Source organism: Aulonocara sp. 'chitande type north' Nkhata Bay, linkage group LG9, assembly GCF_057382095.1.
Source record: "Aulonocara sp. 'chitande type north' Nkhata Bay isolate Kocher_YH1m ecotype deep benthic linkage group LG9, A_spYH_male_GT1.1, whole genome shotgun sequence".
Taxonomy (NCBI): domain Eukaryota; kingdom Metazoa; phylum Chordata; class Actinopteri; order Cichliformes; family Cichlidae; genus Aulonocara; species Aulonocara sp. 'chitande type north' Nkhata Bay.
This window is the reverse complement of record NC_141352.1, coordinates 9,256,513-9,277,093: the sequence shown is the minus strand read 5'-3', so window position 1 is coordinate 9,277,093 and position 20,581 is coordinate 9,256,513. Positions and strand designations below refer to the sequence as shown.

General features: G+C 43.1%; 1 protein-coding gene across 2 annotated transcripts; it reads left to right on the top strand.

The window, feature by feature from the left end:
* Nucleotides 1–978: 978 nt before the first annotated feature.
* On the top strand, nt 979–19,554 carry LOC147321595 (uncharacterized). 2 transcript variants are annotated; one of them, XM_086305692.1, is made up of 4 exons: nt 979–1,241; nt 2,483–2,589; nt 15,473–16,909; nt 17,286–19,554. In XM_086305692.1, exons 2-3 carry the CDS (start codon nt 2,572–2,574, stop codon nt 16,889–16,891), a joined length of 1,437 nt encoding a protein of 478 aa, XP_086161818.1. In that variant the 5' UTR covers nt 979–1,241; nt 2,483–2,571; the 3' UTR covers nt 16,892–16,909; nt 17,286–19,554. The 2 variants fall into 2 exon arrangements, with proteins under 2 accessions (XP_086161818.1, XP_086161817.1); XM_086305691.1 differs by having other exon boundaries at nt 17,283–19,554.
* Nucleotides 19,555–20,581: the final 1,027 nt, after the last annotated feature.

Here is a 20,581-nt window from a genome sequence, read left to right as displayed (position 1 = left end):
GTCCCACTATCTGTTTAACGTCGCCCATTACAATGGCCTCACTGTGTTAACTTTCCACATGCATGTAAACTAGTGACAGGAGTGCTCTTACTATAGTAAAGTGAGAAAGTGATATTACTATAACTAATGTAATATGATTAAATATGTGATTAATGTATGAGAAAAGAAATCTGCCACCACAACAGCAACACCAAATGTCCATAAACTATTCAAGAACCCCGGGTACCCAGACGCAGGTAAAGTGTATTTATTAAGCGCTTTTCATAGACAAGCGGTCACAAAGCGCTGCACAGGATTCTTATCATTCTTATTTTCTGGTTTGTTTGTTTCTTCCCCTTCTCATCCAGTCTGTCTCTGTGTGCTGTGATTAGTGTCCTTATGTTTGTTTACCTCCTACCTCCTTAGTCATGTCTTTGTATCTGTCTTGTGTCCAAATCTTTTTAAAGTGATGCTACATCAATGTGCTCACAGACATTTACCTTACACTATGTTCGAGTTACAGTGCATCATCTGTGAAATATAACAGAGATTACAACCTTCAGCCTTCAGTGAGCTTATGGTGAGCCTACAACGTTATTCGTTAACAACAAAGCAAACGAAGCATGGCTTGACAAGTCTAGAAGATAGTTCAAATTAAATGATTAATTCTAATCTATGTCTCAAAACCATGCAAACCAATGAGTAGTGGAAGAGGTGTAGCTAATGAAGTGGCCAGTGTGAGGGATCTCCCTCCTCCTCGCTGAGTTTCTTTTGCTGCTCTCCTTCGTGTCTTTATAAACTGGTGGTGTTGCCACAGTATTCCTACACGCATTACTGTTTTTATTTACCGATGTGCAATATCTGCACATGCTGCTCCTCTTTCTCACTGTCTGCAGCCCAAATGTGTTTTCTCAGGGCATCTGAGTCACGTGATCGCACAGTAACGAATCAAAGCAAATCAGGAAGAAGGGGGCGGAGCAAAGAGTGTGTGCAGGAGAGGAGTCGAGCAGAGAGAGCTGCTTTTTCATGAAACGGGAGTGAAGTAGTGACCTTAGAGGAAAGAAACAAACTAAAGTATCGATCATAAACCACTACCAACGTCCTGATCGATATCTGCATCGATCTGCCCACCCTTGTCTCCTGGATCGTAGCTGCGATCAGCGTGAACCACGTGGGTCTCTGCTCCCTGATCTGTTTCCTGTGTTTGGAAAGAGTTGCAGCTTCATCGCGGAGTTTCTCTCGGTTTGTGGGCTCATCTAAAGGTAAGCACCGAGCTAACTTTACTGTGAGTTCAGTTCATGTTGAGTTTAGCTCCTGAATGAGGTCTTCTGCTGCTCTCCTCGGTGTCTGTTCACAGTTTATTGTGAACACGTTGAGAGAAGAGTGAGAGAGTGTTTGGAGAAAAACACCAACTAATCATTAGCTCAGCATGCTGGGAGAAGTTGGAGCAGAAAAGTCTTTTCATTGTCCCTGCAGCTGTTTTTCTGCCTGCACCAAACCTCTACAGCCTCATTTCTATTTGTATGGACTCAAATGTCGTCATAAATATTTTGTACTTGTAAATCAAATGCGTATTTGTGCATTGAGTTTTGCAACTTTGCAAATAAGCATTAAGACTATATGTATTTAAATCCTAACAGTATCTGTAACCAGATATTAACAGAAAAATTTGTAACACTTGTAAATATTTTTTACACACAGACAAATTCTCATCTGTAGATGCACAAAAATAAAATGTTCATTGATTAACAAGTACAAAATATTTATGACTGTTGGGTCTGTGTTCCCACAGGCCCCGCTAGTTTAGAGACTTATTCCTCATGAAGAGCGAAATCAAGACAGAACATCTGTCTCCCATCCCCCCGTTGGTTACAAACACAAGGCAGTGAGTGTGTGTGTGTGTGTGTGTGTGTGTGTGTGTGTGTGTGTGTGTGTGTGTGACCTCACCAAAAGGATCATAAAAGCAGGAAGCAACATCAGACAGAATCTTCACAAGGGATTTGCTCATGATAAAACACTACAGCCTCTTCCCAGAACCTCGAGAGGCTGGGGAGGGAGACATAGGAATGTCTTGATCCTATAGTTTGAACCAAGACTTTACAAATTTAAGAAGCACAATGACAACATTCAACAATTTGACTTAACAATGACCACAATTTGAGCCTCGATATTTCAAGTGATAACAGGAAAGTGTGTGTGTGTTCTTGATTTTACTACCTGGTGGGATCCACTTTAAAGTTGTCCATAAAATTTAAATGATTAATTTTACAAAAATGAAAGCAATATATCACTGACATACAAATGAGGACAAAAGCTCAGCTTTCTGTTGTGCTTCTAAATACTGTAGGAACCGCAAGTAAGCCTGCAGTGTGAGAGCAAAGTGCTCTAATGGGATAGTGTGATGCTATGAGATCTCTAAGCTATGATGGGGCCTGATCAGTCAAGACTCCGTCCTCTGTTCTTGTTTCACTGTGATGTTACAAAGATCTGTTTTGTGTCCCAGCCGATCAGCAGGAGGAGAAGAGTCTGACGGAGCACCAGACGAACATTTTCAACCATTCGGACTCAGCTCAGCCGCTACAGTGGACAAAAATGTCATCAAGACAAAAGGTGAAGAACCTATCACTTTTATTGAAACTGTGCACTTCATCAGCTGATGCTTGTTTGTCAAGATTGAAAAGGATTCAAGAAGAAGTTTGTCATTTCGTATGGTATTACCCAGGCTGAAATGAAAGTGTTTCTCACCAGCATCTACAGTGCAATAATCAATACAACTAAAAAGAAAAATGGTTTAACAAACAGTAAAAAGGCAGTAATAAATCACAATAAAAAGGGGTAAATAACATAAAATCTTAATTCATAAACAAACTCCAGTCCAAATAGTCACACTCATACAGGTAGCTTCAGCCCTTTCACAGAAGGGGCTAATTAAATTAAGTAGTGTGTGTATCTGGGGAGTATATTGTATGCTGTGTGTGTGTGTGTGTGTGTGTGGATAGGAGGCATCAGAGTATAGCTGTGCTAATAGCTGAATGGATGGTTATTGGGTGCAGTCCTGCTTTTCTGAGTCTCCCAAGGGAGTGCAGACGCTTTTGTGCTTTTTTTGATAACTGCTGTTGTATTAATGAAGAAGGACGGGTCATCAGCAAGGTGCACACCCAGGAACTTAACACTGCTGACCCTCTCCACAGCAGCACCCTCTATGGTGAAGTCTGTGTGGTGATCTCTGCCAGACTTCCTGAAATCGATCACCATCTCTTTTGTTTTGTCCACATTGTTGGTGAGATTACGGGATCTACACCACACTTCAAGCTGCTCCACATCTATTCTATAAGTGGTCGTTGTCAGTGATGAGACCAACCACAGTTGTTGTCTGCAAATTTCAACAATATGATTAGCACTGAGTCTGGCTTACAGTAATGTGTGAGCAGACTGAACAGCAACGGGCTCAGGACACCCCCCAGAGGAAAGTCTGTGCTCAACAAGATGGTCTTTGATGTGTGGCTGCCCACCTTGACTGTCTGTTGCCGCTTTTCAAGAAGCTGAAAACCCATTTGCAGGTTGCAGGGTCCACGCCTGATAGCATCAGCTTTTCCAACTGCTGCAGAATGATCGTGTTAAAAGCTGAGCTGAAGTCGATGAAAAGGACTCTGGCAGAGGGGTGTTCTTCCTCTCCAGGTGTGACAGCATAACATGGAGTGTGGTAGAGAGAGGTCACCTTCTGTAGATCGGTTGGTCCTGTATGCAAACTGAAGGGGAACCAGGTCTATTTGGAGACTGTTCACGATGTGCTTCAAGACCAGCCGCTCGAGGCATTTACTCACAATTGGTGTCCCTTGTCATTGGGGGAGGGGGCTTGTAGTACGTAATGTGTTGGAAGCCCTGCCAAAGCATCGTTCCTCACACTGTGTTGAGAAGCGCTCCACAGTCTGATATTGTTGTCAAGGGAGCAGACATTGGCCGGCAACTGTGTCCGTACGTCTGGCTTGTATTGGTTAGCAGCTAGCCTCGCATTAGCTCCTCTATGCTTACCCTGCTTCTGCATCCTATCACACCGCTTTCTGTGTTTCCTCCTGGGTGTTGCTCAGAAAGAAAAGAAAGAAAAAGAAAAGAAAAACAAACAAAACACCTGGATCACCTGTATGGAGAAAAAAAAATTGTGCAGCATGCAAGATAGACAGCGCACAATGTGCATTGAGGCAGCAGGAAAGAAAGGTGTAGTCCGTGTCTGTGAACACCGGTGTGTACACCTGTGTGCATAGCTGTGTGGATCAGCATGCTTGTATTCCAAAGGTTTCTCCATGTAACGATCTGCTAGGAAGTGTGGGGAGCCATAGCGCCGTCCCCCAGGGTATGAAGCAGGTATGGAGGAGGTCCAGGCCCCAGATATCCAGAGGCCCCAGAGTACAAGGACCCAAGGAGGACCACCAAAAGGGGGGGAACCGTGCCACCCTCCTGGGAAGAGCTGAGTAGAGCCCCAAACGAGAGGTCACCCAGCAGCTACGGAGCAGAGGCCAGAGGGGGTTGCAGTGGCGTGCCCGCGGGCTCTGCCGGCAGCCAGCTGCGGCAGAGAGGACCGAGCTTCAGGCCCAGAGGGCAGAGGCCTGAGGGCATCCCATCCCCCGGAAGGAGCCCAGCCGGGCCACAGGCACCAGGCCCCGCCAATCGGCCACCAGGAGTGAGCCGGTACATACATGAGCGCCCAGCCCCAGACGACAAGGACCACCAACACACCAACGTCTGAGGGCATCAGCCACCGGCAGGGAGTGTGGTGAGGGGAGATAGCCCTCCATACTTAGGAGGGCCTGAGATGTACCCAGAGAGGTTGAGTCTAAGACCCAACCTGACATATAGACACAGACGAACAGGCGCACGCGGATACAAACGTGCATTCCCACCCCATGTGCACAACCAAATACTCGGCACTCACCCAACGTGTAGACAGACACAAATAGACACTGCACAGACAGTCGCACTCCCCAAACATACTCTATATCACAGGTCCAGGTACCCCCGCCCCCAGAGGGGCAAGCCGCACCTAAACCCAGGAGATGTAACCCTTCTCTCTGGGGTGGAGGCAAGCGTACCACCTCCTTATCTGCAGTAGTAGGGAGGCCCCGCATCCCAGACCCCAATCTGACGGCCAGCACCTCCTCCCAGCGCCCCAGCCCTGACGTCTAACAGAACCGGGGTGAGTGAAGACCCAACACCTCCCTAAGCCCACTCATATGTAGTGTTGCTGTGTGCTGTTCTAAATTGCATTTAAAACACAGGAGAGCATGGTACTAGCTTCCTCTCAGAGAGCAGCACGGCTCTTCCCGAAAACCCTTAGTGTCTATATGCATTTAAAATTGAGGGTAGGGCAACAGCACCAGAGGTGGGTTGGAATACACAGACCATCCTTTGGATGCTATAAAACGTGCCCACCCCCAAGGCCCTATATGTATGTGTTATGTGAGAGTGTGAGTAATGTGGATGTCTAGGTTGCAGAATAAAATTGAGGCATAGGCGGCCAGAAGGGGACAGAGGGGGAGTGCCTCCCCTGCACCTTGGTGAGATACCTGCACTCCAAGCCCTGCGTGTGTGGGTGGGTGTGGTAGAGCGGGAATAGGGAGGCAGCTTAGGATGGGGAGGGAAGAAAGGGAGGGGCAAGCGGCCCCTCCCTGGGGCCAGCTCCCCCGCTGAGCCCAGTAGGCACCCCCACACTCTGGAACCCACCAGGGCAAGGGGGCCCAGGCCCATCCGGACCCGGGCCCGCAGCAGCAGCACCGCCCAGCCCCACAGAGTCCGGGGAAGCCCACTCGACTCCATCCCAGAGAAAACTGCACCCACCCCATCATCCAGTCATCTCTCAAACTACACAAGACAATAGACACCCAGGTTGAGTTCATTCTCCACCTCTCTTATATCGCTCCCCCCACGTGCAGAGTGAGCTCCTATAGAGAGGAGACCACCTGCAAAGATATAACAGCCTCCCCACCAGTTAGAGAGCCCCCTAGTTGGGCCGATGCACCAGAGGTCCCCTGCACTGGGGCTGAGCCCCCCTGCACCCACCCGCCCACAGCTCTGGCGACACAACAGCCAGGACCCAAGCCCCCAAGGCCCAGCAAGCACCCCAGACCGGGGGACGGAGCACCCCCAAGCCTCCACGCCCGTCCCGGACCCAGGCTACCAGACCAGTAACCAACGTCCGCCAGCACAGACCCTCCCCCATCTCTTCAAGACGAATGTGATCTATTAGATGGTTTTTATATTGGTTAGAATTAAGATTATTTTTATTTTTCCAGTTAATGAGGACCATTTTCTTGGCTATGCATAGGGCCGTAAAAACAACGTGGGCTGTGTTTATTTCTGCAGTGACCTCATTCAAGTTGCCCAGCAAGCATACTAATGGGGAGGCTGGAATGTTACATTTCAGACACTTTGATAAGTCTTCACATATCTCACGCCAAAACGTCTGAACTGGTGGACAGAACCAAAGAGCGTGGATGTAATTGTCCGGTGTATTTGCTGTGCAGTGTGAGCAGTTGTTGGAAGGCGTATAGCCCATCTTGAACATCCTATGACCAGTATAGCGCACTCTGTGTAATATTTTGTGTTGTATTAATTGGAAACTGGGATTTCTGATCCATTGAAAGGTTTTTAAGCATATCTGAGACCAAAGGTTTGGGTCTAAGCTGATCGATAAATCTGCTTCCCATTTTGCAGTAGGAAGGGATATTGATTCATCTACTTTAGAAAGTGTTTGTAAGTAAAGTTTTGTAATATGTCCGGATTGTTCCAGATAGGTGTACGTTTGCATGGGATTAATGAAGACTCTGTCATTTTTAGAAACTCCCACCATGCTGTCAGAGAAGAGCTGATGCTGACGCTTTTAAAGCATTCATGTCGTTTGATGTTTGAGCTGATAAATGGTAGGTCTGAAATTTCTAGGTTATTACATAGGGCCTGTTCTACATCTATCCAAGGTTCATCTAAGAGGGTGTGTTTAAACCATCTAGAGGTGAACTGAAGCCTGTTGGCTAAAAAATAGTGATTAAAGTTAGGCAGATCTAATCCTCCTTTATCCTTGGTCTTTTGCAGTGTTTTTAAGCTGATACGTGGGGGTTTATCTTTCCAAAGGAATTTAGAAATATACGAGTCTAGAGATCTGAACCAATCTTGTGATGGCTTATTTGGGATCATTGAAAATAAATAGTTTATTTTTGGCAAGACCATCATTGTTATAGCGGCGACCCTTCCCATGAGTGATATGGGTAAAGATTTCCATCTAGCCAGATCAACTTCTACTGTCTTTAACCCTTTAAAGCCGGTCGGAGTGGACACGCTCCATTTTGCGTAACTATTTATAAATCCCGGTAGCTCTGCAACCAAGTAAGCTAGCGCAATAATTTTTTTTGCATATGAAACCGGAGGAATTGTACTTACATCTTATGCCATCAGCTTGTCCTAGGTCACAGTTTCCTTCCACATATAGCTTTGCAAAAACTGCATAAAAAGCGCTTGCAGCACCAAAAACAAAATATTTCAGAAACACGCTTTGCCGATCCGATGAGCTGTTCATAACACTTCCTACGTCCATCAGCGTGAACTATCCCATGTCCGCCATGACCTGCCCGAAACCAGAAGTGACGTCATTTTGCGGAAATGTAGTTTTTTGCCATCAGGGCCTCATGAGCCTATACTGGTGTTTTTAAAAGTTATATTTGACTTTATGACTTTCTGTGTCATTTCTGGGATGCTTAGGACTCATATTGCACTGCTGGAAATAGTTTATTTTGATGCATATGCTGTTTTCTTTGCAAATTTGCATTATAATATTTATTTTCGTTTTTCCTACAGTATATGAAAATTGGTGTATTTCAAAAATAAAACTAAGAAGACACTCAAAATTAATTTCCTGTGGTGGGAAACTAGTTTGTGCAACTTTTTTGCATTTACAGTTTTGAGGGATATGCCTCTTAAATTTCTCTAACTAGAAATATATGTTAAAAAAACGATTTTCAATTTTTTTGTAGTTTATTGTGCTTTTTTGCAATTTATGTAATTACTATGCACTTAATGCATACATATTATTAAAATTTGGGCTATAATGGTTGTATTGATGTATAGCAACTTGAAATACTCCCAAAAATGGCACTACAGCATGTAAAACTATAATATATGCTCTGGCGGACTTGGTTCTATGGTAGGTCTTAAAGGGTTAAAAGTGGGATGTGGTTTAATTTAGTTAATTCTGAAAGTTTAGGAGAGACATTAATACCTAAATATTTTATATTTCCAGATTGCAGTGGGGAAGGAGAAGAATTATGGAAGGAGCAATTAATCGGAAGGACTGTTGATTTTGACCAGTTAATTGAATAATCGGAGACACTTGAGAAAGAATTTATCAATGCAATTACCCCAGAGAGATTGGTTTGTGAGTTTTGGAGAAAAAGTAACACATCATCTGCATAAAGGCTGATTTTATGTTCTACATTCTTACATTTTATGCCCTTAATTGTTGTAGCCTTTCTAATTGCTGCTGCTAGTGGCTCAATAAAAATTGCAAACAGTGAAGGGGAGAGTGGGCATCCCTGTCTGGTGCCCCTCAGGAGACAGAAGCTGGAGGATGTTTGTTTGGTCATTTGTTCTGACACAAGCTGTTGGGGAATTATATAATATTTTTAACCAGTTTTATAGCTTGAGGGAAATACAGGGTCTTTGCCTGGTTTTAGTAAGAGACTGATATTTGCAGAGTTCATATTTGGTGGTAGTCTACCATTTTCTTTGATTTCCTGCAACATCCTGTGAAAAACTGGTACCAGAATCGCCCAGAATTCTTTGTAAAAATCTATTGGAAAGCCGTCTGGACCTGGAGCCTTATTATTTGGCATACTTATCAGAGCTTCCTGGAGTTCACCTGGCATCAGTGACGAATCCAGTGCCATTGCTTGGGTGTCTAATAATTTTGGAAGAGTTATGTTGTCGAGAAATTGATCGATTTCATTTTTAGATTGGTTTATTTGTGGTGTATATAAAGTTTCATAGAAATCCCTAAAAAATATGTTTATTTTTTTAAGATCATATATTGTATTCTCAGATAAATCTTTAACGGCACATATAGTTGTTTTTTCTTTATTGATTTTTAACTGGTTAGCAAGAAATTGTCCGGATTTGTTATCGTATTCATAATTTTGCAGGCAAAGTCTTTGTACTAAGATTTTCGTCTTTTTATTAATAATTTCTTTTAATTCTAGTTTTGTTTTGCGTATTTTGTTTAATATTTCTTGATCTTGGTGTGACACATAGGCTTTTTCTAAGAATTTGATGTTTTTTGATGTTTTTTTTTCTAGTTCCTGAATATTTTTGTTTTCTTCTTTCTTCTTATGTGATGAGAAAGAAATTATTTTACCTCTCATCATGGCTTTCCCTGCTTCCCAGAGGACAGATGCTGATGTTCCAGGAATGTCATTAAAGCCTAAATATAGAGTCCATTCTTTTTTAAAGTATTTGATAAACTCTTCGTCTTTGAGCAGTGATATATTAAATCTCCAGTTTTTACTTGGTGTAGTATTATTCTTCTGTATTAGTGTTAAAGATACAGGAGCATGATCGCTGACAGCTATAGGATGAATCTCAGTGTCTGAAATGTTACTCAGCAATGAGCTTGTGAAGAGAAAATTATTTAGAAGATAAAGAAACTCACAACTCAGATATCTATTTTTTACATGCGCATGGGCAGTCAACGGTCCGATCTGCTTTGCACTGATGTGCACAACAGATGAGACACAGAAAAAGCGCCCAGGGCATCCTGAACGTCCTTTATTTATACTTAAAGCAAGTCTCCACAGCAGTAGGAGTGTCATGTATGGAACTCCTTAAAAGGAGAAAGAGAGGGGGAGCGCCAGTCTGTCTGTTTAAAACCGGATGTCACCACATTCCTTTTACACATATGGCTTCAATTTCTCTCTCCCTGTGTTGGCTCCAATTCACAACCTCTTCTTCCTTTAAATGAAGCTACAACTTAAGCATAATCACAAAATTAAAAATCTTTCATCAGAGCTGCTGAACAGAAAATAATCCAGACGAGGTTTTTTTTTTTTTTTTTTTTTTTTGTACTCGTTTTTATTCATTTTCAAATTAAACCGTAAGTCTTTTTTGTAGATGGAATCTTATTTAATGCAACCACAAACCCAAACTCAAAGGGGTCTGGTGATGCCAACCTGTATGGATTGTTGCTAAAACAGTATTCAGTCAGAAGGAAAACAAACGTCTTCTTTCAGCCAGTCAGAGCTGTGCTCGCTGTCCAAGCCTTTTTGTTTCAATCACAAAAACTGGACCAATCCTGGGACAAAAATCAAACACTGCAAAAGCCAAAAAAGAAAAGGTTAAAAACTGTATTTGGTGACTAATCATGTTTGATTCACCCCCCAGGTTTGGGAGCGGTTCTGTGGGCCGTAATGTGAATATTTAAGAAATTGGACAATGTTTCTGTTCAGGCATGATGCAAGGTAGTGCTCCTCCAGTCTGCTTTGTAGGCCATTTTGGAAGCAGCAGTCAGGTGAACAGCAGATGTAATTCCATTTTTCGATCTCCAGGCCATCTTTGAAGAAAAGCATGAATGGTATGATGCCGAAAAGCATGAATGATGTGATGCCGACTCCATGGTTAAGTCGGTGGCGCCGCACCGACTTAACCTTTTTAACCTTAAAAAAAGATGGCGCCGGTGCATGTGGCTTGCTGTCTATCACTGCCAGTGTTGTTTGTTTGTTTTGATTTTATTGACTATTGTAATAAATGCCAACTCTCTCTTGGTGTATGATCGCCTAACCCTACTGGATCTCCGACCTTCTGCCAAAGGCTGGGCAAAGTGGAACCAAGCTGGACATAAAACTTTGCCCCCGCTAATATCGGAGATCCCGGCTCACCTGTGCCGTGTTCCAGATCCACCACTCCGGCAAAAGTGCTGATGCCGGGGTCGAAGGGCTGGCTTCCTGGTGAAGCTGAAAGCTTCTTTAAGGTATTCTCTTAAGCCCTTATCCAGAAAACAAGGAGCGGTGCCAAACTTCTGTTTCTCTCGGCGATCGTTGGAACCTGTCTGTACCTGGCTGGTAACTGTCATCTGCCTGGATGGGATGTTCCAGTCCCGCCGGCGTGGTGTGAATCTGCGGAACCTGTGGCCTCTGTGTCGGGCTTCTAGGACGGTTAGCGACGGGGATCCGCCGCTTACCGCCAGAATTGGCCTGGTAAATGCTAGGTCCCTAGCGAACAAAACGTTTATCCTGAAGGATTTCTTCACATCCCGAGGACTGGATTTTCTCTGTGTGTGCAAGACGTGGCTGAGCGCTGGGGAGTGCAGCCTCTTCTCAGATCTTCTACCTGGCGATTGCTGTTATTCTAATTCCCCACGTATGTTGGGCCGAGGAGGAGGAATAGCTACGATCTTTTACAGTCATTTTAAATGTAAGAAGCTATCAACCCCGTCGTTCACCAGCTTTGAACTGTCTGTTTGAGTTGGGCTGCTCTCACACAGTGTTGTGTGCGGTGGTTTATCGGCCTCCAAAATACAATAAGGACTTTGTGTTGACTTTGCTGACTTCTTGGCTGAATTCCTGCCAAAATATGATCGTGTTGGTATTGTTGGGGATTTTAATATTCACGACTGTTGTCCTGATATGCCCATGGCGAAGGGCTTTTTAAACCTTATTGATTCGTTTAATCTGGTGCAATGTGTGACAGGTCCCACACGTGAACGTGGACACACACTTGATCTTGTTTTATATCATGGCTTTTCTGTTTTTAACATAGATTTGTGATGCTGTGTTTTATGACCACAGTCCTGTGATGTTTGAAGTTCCTCTTGCCTGTGCCTCAGTTAAACCTCGCGCTGCTGCTCAGCACTGTCGTGTTTTTAACTCCTCCACTGCTGAACACTTTTCATCAAATCTCTCCTTGTGCTCGTGACCTCTCAGTCTCTGTTTCCTGCTCTGCTGTCTTTGACAGGTTTGAGCATGTGACTCTTTCCTTTTTAAAGGAGACTGTTGGTCGTTTTAAGTCTGTAGGGTCTCCAAATGATGCTGTCCCTCCTCAACTTTTAAAAGAGGTGTTACCTACAGTTGGTCCTTTGGTTCTTGAGCTGGTAAACCATAGTCTGACTGTCGTCAGGTGTCGTCCCTAAAGATTTTAAACATGCAGTAGTCAAACCCCTGATTAAAAAACCTGCTCTTGATCCTACAGTTCTTGCAAATTACAGGCCTATCTCCAAACTACCTTTTCTTTCCAAAATTCTTGAAAAGGTAGTTTACAGCCAAATAATGGCCTTCCTGGAAAAGCAAAATGTGTTAGAGGTTTTCCAATCTGGTTTTAAAGCCTTTCATAGCACTGAATCAGCCCTTTTAAAAGTTTTTAATGACATATTTTTAGCGACTGATGCTGGGGACTGTGTTGTTCTTGTGCTTTTAGATTTGACAGCTGTGTTTGATACCGTGGATTATGCCATTTTATTCTCTCGTTTGGAGCACTGGGTGGGCATTAGGGGCTGTTAAGATTCAAGAATTGAGAAAGGGTACAAGAGGTGATCGAAAAATAACCACACTGGTCCGGCCGGGTGAAGTCAAACGAAGATTTTAATTCACACGTGGGAAGATCACTGAAAACAGCAATTGATCTTCGACTTACTAAGGCACAAACAATTATTTTATAACATCAGGGTTTGTTTACTGACGCCCCTTCATGCGTCACCGGTACATTTTATACATAGATCAGATCAACATCATCATGACTTTTCACCCAGAAAATCATCTTCTATTTTCATGGCTTGGTACTTTCCGTTCTTGTCTTAAAATGAATTGTTCCTCTTTCTTGTCTAGACCTAACTAATCTCTCCTCTAAATAAATCTTAACTAATGTGTGTGTACGTGTTGACCTCACATGCTCTTTGTGTCACCTCTTCACCTCCTACTGTCTGTGTCTCGTCCTCAAATGCTCTTTCTCAATTCACCTGTTGCACTTCTGACCTTTCACCAGGACAGAGGCTCACTGAGACTATATGTATGTCTTCTACTAAATAAATGTTTTAACCAAGAACCTCTACTAAAACCTTAATATAAAATGACCTGATATAAGTGTTTTGTAAGCATGTATTGCAATTCCTTCTATGTTCTAGTTTTCCCTCAGCATGTATCACCTAGACACTCTCACTAGATGAAGCTCAAAACCATTAATGAACCTGAACATCAACTCAAATAAGCACAGATATGCAATATGTATAAAATAGTTATAACTGCACCTGAAATACAAAGTTAACATCATCATAAACATCTTAAGGCCATCTTAAAGCTATCTGTTACATTGTTAAAGCAATGATCATACTGCAGATTATATTATGCTGGTCAAATACTTTTCTGTTCATCCCCACAGGGCACAGCACTGGAGTGGTTCAGGTCCTACTTGGCGGGGCGAACTTTTTTGTGTCAGCCTCGGTGACTATGTGTCGTCCTCCGCTCCCCTCTTGTGTGGTGTCCCACAGGGCTCAGTTCTAGGCCCCCTCCTCTTCTCTTTATATCTGCTTCCTCTTGGTTCTGTACTGAGAAAGCACAGCATTCCTTTCCACTTTTATGCTGATGACTGTCAGATCTATGTCCCTCTAAAGAAAAAAGGCAGATACCTTACACAGCCATTACTTCAGTGTCTCGATGACATTAAGACTTGGATGTCTGTTAACTTTTTAAAATTCAATGATAAAAAGACCGAGGTGATGGTTTTTGGCAGCCCCACTGAGACCCCCAATGTGTATGTAAATTCCCTGGCACAGTATGTTAAGCCAACTGTCACAAACCTGGGGGTCAAAGTGGACTGTGAACTGAAGCTTGACAGTCAAATTAAGGCAGTGGTAAAATCTAGCTTCTTTCACCTCAGGCAGCTGGCAAAAATAAAGCCAATTCTTTCACGGCAGTACTTTGAGACAGTGATCCACACCTTTGTTAGCACTCGGCTGGATTACTGTAATGCACTTTATATTGAGGTGAGCGCATCATATATCAGTCATCTACAGAGGGTGCAAAATGCCGCAGCTCGTCTTTTAACTGGCACTCGAAAGTTTGAGCACATTTCCCCTGTTGTAGCTTCACGTCACTGGCTGCCCATTTCTTTTAGGATTCATTTTAAAATTCTTTTATTTACTTTTAAAACTCTCCATGGCCTAGCTCCATCTTATCTCTCTGAGCTGCTACAGCCTTATACACCCACCCGCTCTCTCAGGTCAGCTGATCAGCTGCTCCTGAAGATACCCAGGACTGGGCGTAAACTTAGAGGAGATCGTGCTTTTGCTGTAGCAGCTCCAAAACTGTGGAACGAGCTTCCTTTAGAGATTAGACAGGCCACTTCTTTATCTGTTTTTAAGTCACTCTTGAAAACCCACCTCTTTACCCTGACCTTTGACACCACGTGAGATGTTGGTTTTTATTTTTATTTTAGTTGTTTTTAGGTGATTCGATGCTGTTTTATCTTGTTTTTGTTTTAATATAGGGCTGTTTTAATTTTATGTTTTATTTATTTATTTCGCTGCTTTCTGTTATTCTATTGTTTTAACTTATTTTCTGTACGGCACTTTGTTCCTGTGCTGGGTATTTTAAAGTGCTTTATAAATAAAATTGGATTGGATTGGATGGGGCCAGGTAAGCGACCAGAGACAGCTCCATAAGGAGTGGGTTAGCTAAGCCAGTTTTGTCGGTGCTGTCCAACGTCATGTACTGTTCATAGCTGGGTACAGTGATGCAGGTAGACAGAGGTTTGCCACATGATGCACTTAGCTCTCAGACAAAGTTTGGGAACATAGGAAGGCAGTTTTTTGATATTGCGGGGTCCAGTTGGAGGAAAAAGCCTGTGAACTGCGACAGCTTCTGAGCTGGCAGAGGAGAGGGCTAGTCCACCTGCAGCTTCTTAGCTACACAGTGAATCAGGGGCTGACTGCCGAAGCAGTGGCGGCACATTGGGGCTGTGCACACGTCATCACAGATCATCTGCCTTAAAGGCGTGAATAAAGGTTTCCTCGGCCAGGACACGTGAGGGCATGATATCCCATACCACGTGTGTTGTACCGAGTGTATTGACTGAAATCAGAATCAGAATTAGAATACTTTATTCATCCCGAGGGAAATTAGGGGTTACAGCAGGCAGCACGCTAATGGCGCATGCGCACTCACAAAGGAACCTTCTGACCAACTTTACACAAACATCACATTGGGCAGACATGTCAGAAGGTAGGCTGATAGGAAAAAAAACAACGAAAATACACTACATGAGGTAAGAGGAGGAGAAAAAAAACTCCACTCAGACTGAGCTCCTAGTGGGAGAACAGTTTGATAAAAGAAAAAACACCTCAGCACAAAAGCACAAGGAACTACTTCAGCCTTTGGTTTAAAACTACTGTTAATAGAGGAAATTTGAAGGTTGAGTTTGTTCCACGACTGCATTTCACTCACTGCCTCTGTTTGTTTCTCTTTCACTGCAGGACCAACATGGAGCGAGAAGTCAGCGCTCTCAGGAGGCCGACAAACCTCACAGAAGAAAGGAAGAGAAAACATACAGTTGTGACTTGTGTGGAAAGTCTTTTAACCAGTCTGGAAATTTAAAAACACACCAACTCATACACAGTGGAGTTAAAGCGCACAGCTGTGAGTTGTGTGGACAGTCTTTTACCCAGGCTGGACACTTAAAGACACACCAACTCATCCACAGTGGAGTTAAAGCATATAGCTGTGACTTGTGTGGAAAGTCTTTTACCCATGCTGGAAGCTTTAAAAGACACCAAATCATGCACAGTGGAGTTAAACCATACAACTGTGATTTGTGTGGAAAATCATTTACCTTGGCTGAAAGCTTAAAACAACACCAACTCATCCACAGTGGAGTTAAAGCGTACACCTGTGGGTTGTGTGGACAGTCTTTTACCCAGGCTGGACACTTAAAAAGACACGAACTCATACACAGTGGAGTTAAAGCGTACAGCTGTGGGTTGTGTGGACAGTCTTTTCACCGTTCGGGAAACTTAGAAAGACACCAACTCATCCACAGTGGAGTTAAAGCATACAGCTGTGAGTTGTGTGGAAAGTCTTTTAACCGTCCTGGAAACTTAAAAACTCACCAACTCATACACAGCGGAGTTAAAGCGTACAGCTGTGACTTGTGTGGAAAGTCTTTTAACCAGTCTGGAAATTTAAAAACACACCAACTCATACACAGTGGAGTTAAAGCGCACAGCTGTGACTTGTGTGGAAAGTCTTTTACCCTGGCTGGAAGTTTAAAAAAACACCAACTCGTCCACAGTGGAGTTAAAGCATACAGCTGTGAGTTGTGTGGAAAGTCTTTTAACCATCCTGGAAACTTAAAAACTCACCAACTCGTCCACAGTGGAGTTAAACCATACAGCTGTGAGTTGTGTGGAAAGTCTTTTAACCAGTCTGGAAGTTTAAAAACACACCAACTCGTCCACAGTGGAGTTAAAGCGTACAGCTGTGACTTGTGTGGAAAGTCTTTTAACCAGTCTGGAAGTTTAAAAACACACCAACTCATCCACAGTGGAGTTAAAGCGTACAGCTGTGACTTGTGTGGAAAGTCTTTTAACCAGTCTGGAAGTTTAAAAACACACCAACTCGTCCACAGTGGAGTTAAAGCGTACAGCTGTCACATTTGTGGAAAAACTTTCCGCTGGCTACTCAGCCGAAACATTCACCTACGCATTCACACCAAAAATGATGTTTACTGCTGTGATCAGTGTGGTAAAGCTTTTGTGACATACAAAAACTTACAGCAGCACATGTTTACCCACACTGAGGAGAGACCTTATAAATGTGACCTCTGTGAGAAAACTTTTAAATCTCCACGTTACCTCAAATCACACCAAAAGATTCACAGCAGAAAGAAACTCTAAAAGTGCAGTTACTGTGAGGTATGTATTTTTCTTTTAACAGTTTTACAATTTTATATGAATGAAGTTTAATTTCAAAGCTTAAAAGTTTTAAAAGCTCCTCCCCTTTCTCTCTATCTAACATTCACACTCCAATGGATGCATCGGAGAGCAGGTTGGAGTCAGTATCTTGTGGGATGCAGAGTAGAGCATCCAGGGGTTTAATCACCAGTCTTCCCATTAAGTAGATTACCTACAAATGAAGACTTAATGTTGCCCAGTAAGCTGAGTGTTATAATGTAAACAGTAAGATATAATTGGACACTGGCACAGATACTCCTTATTTCAGGCGCCATTAAAAATAAAAATGTTGAGAGAATTCCCTGACTTCCACTGTCTTTGTGTCTTTGTTTAGAAGCAGAGCGACACAGACTGATCCAGTTCTCAACCCTGTCGTCACTGTGGTAGTGGGAAAGAGTTTCTCTGTGACTTTTGTGAAAAAACTTTCAATCATCAAGAGAACCTAAACAACATCAACTCAGACACACTGGAGACAAAACGAACTACTGCAAAGAATATGGGAGAGGCTTCCCTAAACCAAGTGAATTAAACCAAAATTAACTCTGTCACATGGGGTCAAAAACCATCTCTCATTCACCACTGCGGATCATCTTAAAGTGCATGGAAGAGTCCACACAGGAGAGAAACCATACAAATGCAGAAACTGGGAGAAAAGTGTCTCGCTGTCAGGAAGTTGTAACAAACATGAACGTACATACATGGAGGGGAAACTACAGCTGTGACCAGTGTGACAAATCAAAACATTTCACACCCATTGATTTTGAAAACCTTCAATATGAACTAAAGCCATCAACAGGATGTGAAACGACCACTGATGTGACTTTATATCCAAGAAAAAGATAAAAAGTCAAGCTGATCTGGGTCTGGGCTGTACTTTGGTGTATTACCACCTTAAACAGTTTGATCTTTTTGTGGTTTCATTGACTCAGTTATGTCAGATTTCCTCTCTGTCCTGGTCTGGATGCTCATCTGTAAAGAAGTAAAACTCGGATGGTTCAGTGGTCTCTAGCAGCTGATTAGTGAGCCAGCACTTCTGTGTATCATGCAGTTGTGCTTCTTTTCCTCTTGTGTCGACTCAGCTCAGTTACTTGGTTAGAGGGTTCCACATATACAAGAATCCTTCCTGGAATCGTTTTTTGGTATGAGGTGTTCTTGGGAAGACGTCACACCACCACCACTGTGTCAGGCTGTTCCTGTGATCTTCTTTTAATGCCACGTGTAACGGGACTCAAATCTCTCGAAAAACTACAGCTTCCGTCTCATTTACCAACAAACATCATCCAGATGTTTGTTGTTAGATGTGAGATGAGCCTTTCTGTTGTTGAATCTCTCCCCCCATTGAATCTCTTATTGCTGAATCATGACCTCTGACCTTATCTAAGCTAAGTAAGGCCTGCAGGTCTTTAGATGATGATCTGGGTTCTTCAGTGACCTCCTGGATTAGTCATCGATGCACTCTTGCAGTATTTCTAGTCAGCCACTTGCTCCTGGGAGGCTTGAGTACTCTTCCATTTTTCCTGTAGTGTGGATAATGGCTCGTAGTTCGCTTGAGTCCCAAAGCCTTAGAAATGACTCTGTAACCTTTTCATACTGATGTCAGTGACTTTGTTTCTCTGCTGTTTCTTTTGATCGTATCATGATGTGCTGCTGTGTGAGGTCTTTCAGCCGGCTTCCATACATGGTCAGGTTGTTTTTCATACCTTTTTACCCTTAACAAATGAAACCATTTACAGACTATTTTCCACTGACCCAGGTAACCTTTGTCATATTTCTTTCCTTTTTGATCATCTGAAACATTCAAATGTTGAGTCCTTCAGGTGTAACCTTGACTGTTTTCCCAGTTGCAGCTTAAGCTAGGCTTAATCCTTCCTCTTTATACTACTGCTTAGCCACAACCAGCTGTGACAATGTTTATGGCTGGTTTGGTTAAAGTGCCAGTTTAGTAAATAGGAGAGGGCTCTCAATCCCACCAGTGCATAAAAACGTGAGTTCTCTGTCATTGCTCACTTTCTGTAAGAATGTCATGGCCCTGGGTCTTTTGACCCAGCGTTTTGTGTTTTCTATTATTGTGATGTATTTTGGTTCTGGTTTTCTCTTTCTTTGGGTTTTGGTTCTGTTCTTCCCCAGTTTAGTATTTAGGCTTTTCTGCCTGTGTATTCCTGTGTCAAGTCCGGATTTCTTAGTCTGTGTCTTTGCATGTGTGAGTTCCTGTTTTATTTTGTAGGTCTGTGTCTCTCGTCAGTGTTTCTAGTTTCACTTCCCTTGTCCCGTTATGTCCAATTACTCCCAGCCGTGCCTCCGTCTGTTTCAGGTCTGTTTTTGTTTAGCTTTTCCCAGTTTAGGTTACTCCCTGCTCTGTTTTTTGTCACCCTCGCCTTTGTTTGTTATCTCACTGTCAATAAAGCTTCCTCACCTCAGTTGTGCTGCATCCTGGGTCCTTTAATAACTTACACCTGGCTCGCGTCGCGAACCCTGACAAAGAAAGCATGTTATCCTCAGGCAGAGCTGCAGACGATCAAGAATCCATAACTACTGGATGGTGGACGTTTCTCTAAGCAGACAGTCAGTTCTTGGGATGCCAGCTGGATGTAGTTTCACAACCTTTAACTTAATGTCTGTGTGTTTTTAACATCTTATGCTCTGGTTTAACTTTTAAACAACCTGATTAATGAAAGCACATCTTTTGACCACCCTGTTTGTCATCAGCGGTGGCTTTAGGATCATCCTCACCTGCTCATGGTTGCAGTTGTTTATCGGTTGAATTGGCATTTACTTTATAGTGTGATAAGATGTTAATAAGCGTATAAAGCTGTAAAGCCTCTTGAGTTACTTAAATCGCCTTTCTTCCTCAGTGTGATGCTCAATGTGAACTGCAGGTCGTCTTGATGATGTCTATATGCCTTAATGCATTGAGTTTCTTCAATATCATTGGTTAATTAGATATTTAGATTGATAAGCAGCCGAAATTGTGGACCTACTAAAGTGACCAGTGAGTATACAGTCTGGTTATCATCATGTTTAACTTTGTTCACATGCACTGATGAATGAACAGCTGATGGCTGTAGCATAACACCCACTGTAGAAAACGGTATTCGTTATCAGGAAACATTAAATGCTGAGTGTAAATGCGGCATCAAGGGCATCGACAAAAAAAAAAAAAATGCTCGTATTGGGAATGGCATGGGCACCGATCGGTTTTCTATCGCCCATTTGCTGGGAGTAAGGGCGCCCTCCGTTTGCGAGGTGCGCCTGCTGCTTGCGGCACAAGGAGGAGAGGGCGGGGCGGCGGGGGAATCTCTGAACGGCTGTAGCAGCATCTAATAACCAACTCGCAAAAGAAAACAAAATAAAAACAAACCAACAAACACGAACACACCAGACATCATGATACAGACTTATAATTTGCACCGATTTTTTTTCGAAATTCTATACTCGAAAAGTGAGCGCGAGAGCCCTCGGTGCGCCTGCTCGCTGCTGAAGTCAAAGTAAACTTTAATGTCATCTCCGCTACATACAGTCCAGTATATAGAGAGACGAGACGACGAGGCTCCAGTTACAGCAGTGCAAGTAAACAAACAATATATATAAGAAGAGTAAGAAAATAAATATACACTTTAGGACCAGGGGTAAAGG